The sequence below is a fragment of the Galeopterus variegatus genome, unplaced genomic scaffold (genome assembly GCF_000696425.1).
Source record: "Galeopterus variegatus unplaced genomic scaffold, G_variegatus-3.0.2 Scaffold4901, whole genome shotgun sequence".
NCBI lineage: Eukaryota > Metazoa > Chordata > Mammalia > Dermoptera > Cynocephalidae > Galeopterus > Galeopterus variegatus.
Window position 1 is genome coordinate 30333 of NW_007731012.1, and position 9571 is coordinate 39903.

The 9571-nt window shown below is 48.2% G+C and overlaps 1 protein-coding gene across 1 annotated transcript in view; it reads right to left on the minus strand.

Moving 5' to 3' along the window:
* Window positions 1-9571, minus strand: part of OC90 (otoconin 90) — a 43763-nt gene that overhangs the window by 18361 nt on the left and 15831 nt on the right. The window contains exons 4-7 of the mRNA XM_008588571.1: window positions 8182-8356; window positions 2939-3051; window positions 1110-1238; window positions 920-961 (exon numbers count right to left, since the gene is read on the minus strand). Of these exons, the coding sequence (XP_008586793.1) occupies window positions 920-961; window positions 1110-1238; window positions 2939-3051; window positions 8182-8356 (459 nt within the window). The remainder of the gene's footprint in view (window positions 1-919; window positions 962-1109; window positions 1239-2938; window positions 3052-8181; window positions 8357-9571) is intronic.

Below are 9571 nucleotides of genomic sequence, written 5' to 3' on the forward strand. Positions count from 1 at the left end.
TGCACCTACACTCATATACACTCATGCATACACACACCCATACATGCACCTACACACACATACACACACACCTATACGCACACTCATATACATTCACGTACACACAGATATGCACCTACACACACACCTATACACATTCATGCACTCATGCACACATACACCTACTCATACACACACCCATATATATACATGCACACACACACACACCCCTACACACCCCAACATCCTCCTTAACAAACCCTGCATGACTAGTTCTGGGAGAGAGACGCTAGCCCTAATGGGAAGTCTTGGACTTCCCATTCCCAGGTGCCCAAAAGTGTTGGGATTGGGAGATTGTGGAAACTTTGCTGAACAAGGATTAGCAGGCATAAATTCAACTTCCATTTTTTCATAAGATCCACATTTTAGAGTAAGAATTATTATTTGCTTAGTTCAGCAGACAGGTATTAACAGCCCACCCTGTCCTGAAAAGAGAAACAGCCTCCCCTTCAAATAGCCTCCATCCAGATCCAGGCTGTCCCTCTGCTGCAGGCTTTGGAGAAGTGTGTGGAGGAAGAAGAGGAGGGCAGAGCAGGCAGCTGCCATCTGGGCACTAGACCCTGTCCTGGGCACACCACAAGCCAGGGCCCTGACTACAGAGCGAGAAAGAACTCAGGGTCTAAGTCCTCATTGGACCAAATTCACACCAGTCCATGTAGCTAGAGACAGAATTTGCATGAGGGCTCTTTGATGTTGGGTGTTTGAGTTGGGCTTATCAGAAGTCGTGGATCTCCTATCAGGGGAGAAAGGGACATGCTCACTGAGCTGGGCTGCTGCAGCTTCTGTGAGGCAGGCCGGAGGAGGAGGTGGACCCACCAGCTCCCATCACCATCTGGGCCCTGTGGTCCAAGTAAGAGCCAGCTTCCCTGCAAGGCCTTACCTCTGGGCAGAAGCGTCGTCAGCTCTTTCCTGCTGGTTGTCTCTGAGGAGGAAACACATTGGGAAGTCTGGGGGGACTGTTTGAAGGTGCCGGACTCAGCACCCAAAAATGCACAGCAGCCATGGGTCCCATACCAGCTCCTGCCTGGATCGCCACCCCCACCACTGATGCCTGGCCTGGTTCTTCCTACCTGGAGTCTGAGCCAGGCAGAAGGAAGTGTCCAGCAGGTTCAGGGAGGAGTTGATACTGGACCGAGCCAAGCACTCTATGGCAGCCTTGTCACAGGTACACAGCAGGTGCTCACAAGCATCCCTGGACTCTGCACAGAGTGAGGGCAGAGCAGGTTGAAAGATCTCACCTGGACTCCAACATGGTAATGCAAGCGCCAAGACCGGACTCCCTATCTGCCCCACTGAAAACCCACTGCCCTTGCCCTCTTCCACATCTCATCATGCCTGCTCCACCTCCTCAGCCGCGTAGACCCAGACTGGGAGCTTGCCACGCTTTCCTCCCATGCCCACTCCCAGTCCCTCAGGGCATCCTACCGGCACCGCCTTCCACAAATCTAGAGCGTGACCATGTCTCTGCATCTCCACTCTACCTCCCTGGGCCAACCCACCATCGTCTCCTGCCCGGGTGTGTCAGGAGCCTCTTAACTAGTCTCCTGCCTCCTCCCCTGCAGTCCCGTCTATTCTCCTTGAACAAGCCCTTTAAAACTCAGGCCAAACCATGGCTTTAGTGGGTCCAGAGCCCCCCGATGACTTCCCACCTCAAAGAAAAGTCTCACTGTGGCCTGGGAAGTGTTGCATGTCTGACTCCCCGTTCACTGCCCCTGCTCCTTCTCAGATCTCGTCCTCTCCCCATCACCCTGTTTCTGTCTCACTGTCCCCGTTTCTCAAACACACCAGGCTCCTCAAGCCTCAGGCCCCATCCATGTGCTGTTTCCCTGTCTGCTTTGCTCTGCTCCAGATGTCCACAAGGATCGCTTCTTGTCACTAGCTAACATATCATGTATCTTTGACATTTTCAGTGTCTGACAATCGTGAGGACAGTCCACTGTCCTGTCTTGGTGCAGGTGCTCGGCCCATGTCTCATGAGCGAATGAATGAGTCATGTGTTCTGTGCTCACAGTGCTGCTCACCTCGTGGCCCACACCTAGTGCTTCTCTTCAGTCCTTTCCTGATGCTCCAGCCAGTCCATGTTACCTGGCCTTGGGAAGCAGTCGGACCTGAGTTCAAACCCTGACTCTGCCACTTAGCAGCTATGGAACTTTGGGCAAGTTACTTAATTTCTCTGAGCTTTCCTTACCTTGTCTGGAAATTGCAAACAGTGGTGCCCATCTCATAGGCTTCTAAGAAAAGGGGAATTGCTGTGTATAAAGCCTACACACATAATAGGCACACATAGAAAATGGTGCTAATATAGAACCTCCAACATACTGTGTTTCCTCTTCCTTCCATGCCTTTCCTGTTCTGCTTCATCTGCCAGCGTTGCCCAGAGATGAAATAAAATTCATGGGGTCACATAGCAAGGAACATGGAGAGCTGGGATTTGACTCTGTATGTCTGACTCTTACAAGCAGCAACCACCAAAGCATTATTCACCCATCATGACTTCTACCTCCACGTCCAACACTGAGTTCTTAACGCATGCCAGTCACTGTGTTAACCATCTCACAAGCATTGTTTAATTCAATTTTCATAACAAATTTCTGAAACAGGTTTTCTCCTCCCCATCTTGAGGTTCAGAGGAGTTAATTGCCCCAACGTCACACAATGCGTAAGTAGCAGACTATGTGCTCTTTCCAAGCTCTTGAGGTTGCTACAAGTATAAAATCATAAATCACGTAATCTGCAGATTGACTATTGTTTCAATTCAAAACACATGGATTGAGCATCTACTTTGGGCAAGGTACAGATGCCATCGATCCAGTCCTCATGGGCTCTAAGTGGGGTCCAGGCTGGGGTCATTGCCCTGTCATGTCTCAGCCCAGCCTTCTGGGACCCTGGAGATGCTCACCACACGTGATCTTCTTGCTGACGCAGTTGACATCTGTGCTGAGCTTGGCAGGGTCTTGCAGACAGCCCATCTCAGCAGTCTCTTCATAGCACCTGCGGTGCTGGAAGCAGCAGCTGTGACAGAGCCGGGTGCGGGGGTGGTGGAGAGCATGGGTTAGGGTTAGGGGAGAGGTAGGCAGCCCCTGATCAAGCTGTGTTGAAGTTTCTTGGTAGTGGACGCACACACACACACACACACACACACACACACATCATCTGCTGTCCTACAAGCTTCAGATGGCAGGACTATGTTACCCCTGCCCAGCATGTGGGTTTGTGTAACCACTAGGCTGGCTCTGGATCTCAGCCTATGGACTTAGAGTGAAGGTGGCCCAGCAAAAGGATTAGGCACGTGCTGGCCCTCATCTGGACACGGAATCTCTGGATGTGCCTTTAATCCCCATTCGCACTACTATCCACATGCATTGGTGGAGCCAGCCAATGTCATGAAGAGCAGCTGCCAATCTTCATCTCTCTTCCTTCTGTCTGGCCCCAGGTAATAGCTGGCTTCACTACCCCATCCCTGTCTGCTGGTGGTGGGAGATGTCACCCTGTCACTTGCTAGGGCTGACCATTTGTGGGTGTAACCTAACACCTCTAAATAAAGAAATTGACCCTTGACCCATCAGGGTCAAGGATCCAGATTGCAGTAACTATGCAGCAAAGGGAAAGAAGGGGCAGATCATGAGCAGAAGAGGCCTTTGCACCATTTTACATGTGAATCCCTGTGTGGGATGCACGAGGCAGCTTAATGGAGCAGGTGGCTCTGTGTTAAAAATAATCCGTCTCCTCTCATATACACAAAGGGTGTTCTAGACTGCCACTTAGGGCAAATGGACAGAGGGAAAGATCAGTCCACATGTTCTGGAAGCAAGGAAATTGATCAAATATTAGGACCTGGGCTGGACCCAATCCCTTAGCAGTCAGGCTAGGGTTTGACACAGAACAGCTTGGACTATCCCAGATGACACTACTAAAAATAACACGAAGGAAAGCATTTTGGTGTGAATGCACAGCTTCTCATACCTCTGTGTAGACAAGGACTTCAGGGGATAGAGAGGGAAGTGACATCTGCAAGGTCACACAGCAAGCTAGTGGCAGAGTCAGGGGACTGATCGGGCAGAGAGCCTACTATACATCAGGCTCCAAGCAAGGTGTAGACACAGCATACAGTTGGGAAAAATAGAGTGTTCAGCTGCTTAGACATAAACTGAGCTAGACAAAGGCGAGAACCAGGGGAGTCTGCAATCTGCCAAACACTGGTGGTAAATGGAGAACTGTATTGGCTTGTGGAGAGTGTGGGGAGCTCCTGGGTTCCAGCTGGATTCATTGGGAGCTCGACAATGTCTGAAGACCAGTCAAGTAAGGACAGTGGATTAAATGCAAACCTGGGCTGGACGGGAGGTGTGTGAGTTGCATTCAGATAACACCCCACACTGAGAACCTGTCCCTCTGGAGCTCCAGAAGAGTTGTGACTCTCCAGTGTGCTTCTGCCACCTGGGCAGTCCTGAGTGGGGAGGGGGCTTTCCCAGATGCCCCAGTCCTGGCACTGCTGCTCTTGGGGCAGGAGAATGTGCTGAGGAGGCTCTGCAGCCGGACCAAGAGGATCTGAATCCTGACTCCACCGATTACCAGTGATTTGTCTTGGGCAAGTTACTCACTTCTTTTCAAAATAATTTTATTTGCCACTGAGGAAACTGAATCTCAGAAATGTTTACTGATAATAGTTAAGAACTTTGAGCTTAACTCCAGTGACTGTTCTAAGCACTTTCCATTTAATGCTCATAACGAGCCTATGAGTGAGGTGGTGTTACCCTTATTCACAGATGAGGAAGCTAAAGCTCAGAGAGGTCAAGCAACTTGCCCAAGGCCTGCACAGCTGTTTAGGGACAAAGCTGGGGTTTTAGGTCTTGCATTCTGGCTCCAGAGCCTTGCTTTTAAGCACTGCATTTCCTAAGGCAGCAGGGCAGTTGGGCTAGAAGCTAGGGGCACCTGTCTTCAAAGTTTGTGCTCCTCTGCTGCCACAGTTTCTTCCCCATGAGCCTCAAAATGACTTTGTTTTTGCTTTTTTGTGGATGGTCATCCCTCTGGGATAGTATATTCCTGCCTGGAGGTTGGTGCAGGAATCAGGCAAGGGAGGTTGAGGACAGGGGAGGCTGGAGAGGCTGACATCTGTGGGCAGAGCCTCTTCCCCTGGGGAACAGGCAAGGCCCTAGGGGAGGGAGATACTCAGCCTGCTCTAGATGGAAAACCTCAGGTATGAGGCCCAGGCTATGGAGCCTGGGGAAAAGCTAAAGTGGGGCTCGGTCTGGGGGACAAAATGAGAGCCCAAGAAACTATAATGGGAACTGCAGGGCAGAGCGGGACCTGAAATGGGTTGTCAAAGGAGCTCCTGAATTCAGACTCCTTAATTTCCTCTTCCTCCACAGGAATAACGATAACTATTATTGTTGTTTTTGTTATAGCAGCTAACATTTGTAGTACTTACCAGGCACCAGCCTATGTTCTAAGTACGTCACAAGTATTAACTCCTTTAGCCCATACATGGATGCTATACAGCAGGTGCGCTTATTATTATGAACATTTACATAGGGGGACGCTGAGTCACACAAGCTCTGTAACTTCCCAGGGTCAAGGCTGCTTCCAGAACAAGGTGACACTGAGGTCAGGTGGCTCTTGTAGTGCAGACAGGAGATGAGTGGAGAGTGACGTAAAGAAGAAAAAATATACAAGCAGCTGATGACCTTGGGCAAGCTGCTCAATTTCTCATACTAACTCATAAGCAGGTTTTGGATTAAAAAAAATGTCTACATAGATCCTACCTTGTGAGATATACAAGCAGCTGATGACCTTGGGCAAGCTGCTCAATTTCTCATACTAACTCATAAGCAGGTTTTGGATTAAAAAAAATGTCTACATAGATCCTACCTTGTGAGTGGGCACTCAATAAATGACAGTAATTATTTCTGGCATATTGATGTGCAAGTTCAAGGTGGAAACAACCTGTGCTCCACCCCCATCATTTGAACTGTGTAAAGTAATTGAAATCTGGTGCGACCCACCATTCTGACAATTTAGGGACATCGGTGCTTTGATCACTCCTTTTGGGTTGGAGACAGTGATAAATTACTGCTTCCTTTCTCTGACTTCTGGGTTTGGAAGGTGTTTTAATAACTAAAGGAAGCAGTAACGGAGGATCTGAAAGTAAAATATGTTCCCAGAAATATCCCTGAAAATGCCAACAAGCTTGCTCCAGGAGACTGTTTGCTCGTGGTCCCCAAGATGGGAAACTGCCCTTTTGGTTCAGAGGAAACATACACCCTTTTTTACAGGTTTGGAGTGAAACACACTTGTTTAATTCCAAAGCCATCATTCTTTGTCAACCAAGGATATATCCTTTTTTAATTAATTAACTTATTTTTAATCTCCAAAAAGCAATTGGAGATTTACCACCTGGTGAATTGGTTAATTTATTGAGCCCCTCCTATATGCCAGGTGCTGTAGTCAGCACGGGGCGTACAAAGAAATAATATGGTAAAGACCTTCCTTGAAAGACGTTGAGTGGATCATGGAGACGACCTTGTGCACACACACTGTCCTGCATGGTAGGTGCAAGAAAGACAAGCACCATGTGTGGGGGCACCGAGGTTGCCCTGGTGCCTGGAAGTCAAGACATCCTAGAGGAGAGATGCCAGGGCAGGTGTGAGCCGTCCAATACTTTACAAAGGGGATTTCTTCCCTACCTTCTGTGCGTCTGTGTAGATGAGAGCACACACTCCATCACACTGGATCTGGGCCCAGGTGTAATACCAGTGGCGTGGGGCATGCTTCGTGGAGCAGAGTTGAGAGCCAGGCTCAGCTCCCCCTCCAACACCCTAGTTGTACTGCTGCTAGTACTATGGCTACAACTGCTTCTTTACTAGTACCCCTACCATTTCTACTACCACTGCTGCCGCTCCTGCTGCTACTACTAAAGCCACACTGCGACTGTTACTACTACTGTTGTTACTATTGTGACTGCTGCTACGGCTACTGTCACTTCTGCTACCAATCACTAGTGTTCTTGAATACCCAACACGCCAGGCAGAGTCCCAATCGATTTAACTCAATTTGGTCATTTCATCCTAAATAATAACTCTGTGAGGTAGATGTTATTGCCTTCATTTTCTAGATGAGAAAACTAGAGCACAAAGAAGCTAAATAACTTGCCTAAGATCACAGAATCAGTAAGGAGCAGATAATTGGAACTACTGGGTCATAGGTAACATTCCTTAAAACAGCACCAAATTTCCCAAATTGATGAAAGTCCCAATTAACCCTCCTGTTTCCAGTTCCTGCTTGTGATATCCTTGCTAATGCTTAGTGCTTCTAGGTTTTAAATTGTATTGTCAATCTGATGGGTAAAAGTTGGTATCTTGTTGTAATGTGCACTTCTTTTTATGTAGGAAAGGAGCACATCTTTATTGCCACTTACATTTTCTCTACACAGCAGGGCCTCGGTATCCACAGATGAGGAATCCATGGACACAGAGGGCTAACTATAAGGGACTAGATCACCCACTGATTCTGGTATCCATGGGGGGTCCTGGAATCAATCCCCCGTGGTTACCAAGGGACAACTGTATTCTCCACTAGACATTCACAGCTTTAAAGCAGGGATAGTGTTCTGTTTCTCTTAAGCACAGTGTTCCTACATTATTGGTATTTAGCTCATGTTTGTTGAAAATTGAACAGAAACCTCCATAGTTGCATAGTTGTTTCATCCCTGGTGGCCAGGACTGCTCTGAATAAAAAATCATTATTAAATTTTATTATGCAATAGAGTCACCTGGGGAGTTTATTTAAAATTGAGACTTCCAGGTTCCACCTAAAGGTATCCAGCCTGAGTCAATAGGCCTGGGATGAGTCCCAGGAATCCACATTTATCAAGCCTACAGGGGTTCTAATAGAGGTGGACCCAAACTTTGAGAAACACTAAAATGAAACTTTGCACATCGGCCATAACATTGGATCTTAATAACTCCCTGGAATGAGAGCAAACCACAGATTACATTGCAATGCAAAGATGGGAAAGCCCGTGACCAGCTGGTAAGCAGTGGGATTAAGATGGCTCCTGAGTCCCTAGTCCAGGACACTTTGCATATTTGTGGTCTGCGCAAGCTATCAAGCGGGCCTCCCATGAGCTCACCTGTTCGTCTTCCTTACCTGTCGGGCTCATCCACGGGCAGCCCTTCCATCTCAAACCTGCAGGCACAGCCATAGTCTTCTAAGTCCCGGGGGCAGAGACCAGCCAGACACTTCATACCGTTCACAAATTGGAGCAGCGCAGGGAAGTTGGTGAAGACAGCCTGCAGCCAGGTGAAGTGGGAGCCCAGGCAGTCTGGGTGGATGGGGGTAGCCTGGTGGGCACTGGGAGCCAGAGTCTGGGAGGGAGCCCCAGTTCCCTGGACCCCTACACCTCAGGCTGTGGGAGCCTCATCATTCTAGTAAGCACCCGCCACTGTGTTCTAGACAATTGCAGGCAGGCAGGTTTCTAAGGCATGGGTGGTCCCTGTTGGCTGCCCATCCACCAACCATTTCCCACGTCTTCCTTACTAAACAAAACTGAGACATTCTCAGGAAAGGTGAGCCTTCTCCTTAAGTCCCTGGGGATGCTTAATGCTCATTCTCAGCTGGTCATGGTAATCCCGTGCTTCCATACCAGTGATTGATTTAGGACTGAGTGTGAGACCTAGATCAGGCCAAAAAAACTTAAGAGGAAGTCTGTTATAGGCTTCTAGGACATATTCTTCCCCCCAAAAAAAACAAAGGCATGTAAAAAAATCCTTTCGATCTACATCTTTCTCCTTGAATGTGGATGAGGATATGCTGGCTGGAGGTGTAGCAACCAAATTGCAACCATGAGGCCCCAAGCCTAATGTTGGGAAACCAGATGCTCAGGACAGCAGTGGAGCAAGATAGAGAGAGCCTGCTGGGTCTGATACCCGTGTTGAGTATTGAACCAATCCTCGTGCCTTTGGACTGCTTGTTGTGTGAAATAATTAAATGTCTTTGTTATTTGTGTTGCTATTAGTTTGCTGAGTGGATTTCAAATAATACAGTGCTAACTCTACAGAGCGATAAGCCTGTGTAGGAAGGAAAGGGGCACAGACTCACAATCGTTGAGCACCTGGTAGGTGCTAGAAGCTGCACTAGGTGTTTTCAACAGTACAGTAGTTAAGATTGTCAGTTAAGTGCATGATGTGCTAGAGAGCGTTCACTTCGTCTGGTATCCCATAAACCCCATGTTAATCCTGCAAGGCAGATGCTATTCTGTCACCTCCATTTCACAGGTGAAGAAACTGAAGGTGAGAGACTTGCTCAAGGGATCCACCAGGGATGATGATTTGCCCTAAAGTATAGAGCAAACAAAATTGGCAAGGAAACAATATTGACTGTTTCTGACTTTAAAACTTGTGCTTGCCTTTCCCATTCTCTGCTTTTCTCACTGGAGATACCATTAAGTGCTAAATGGGGTGATCCATACTACTGATTTAAAATGCACAGGGTCACAGGAGGGAGCTTGCGGAGATCAAAGGGTACTTGATTAGTTGTG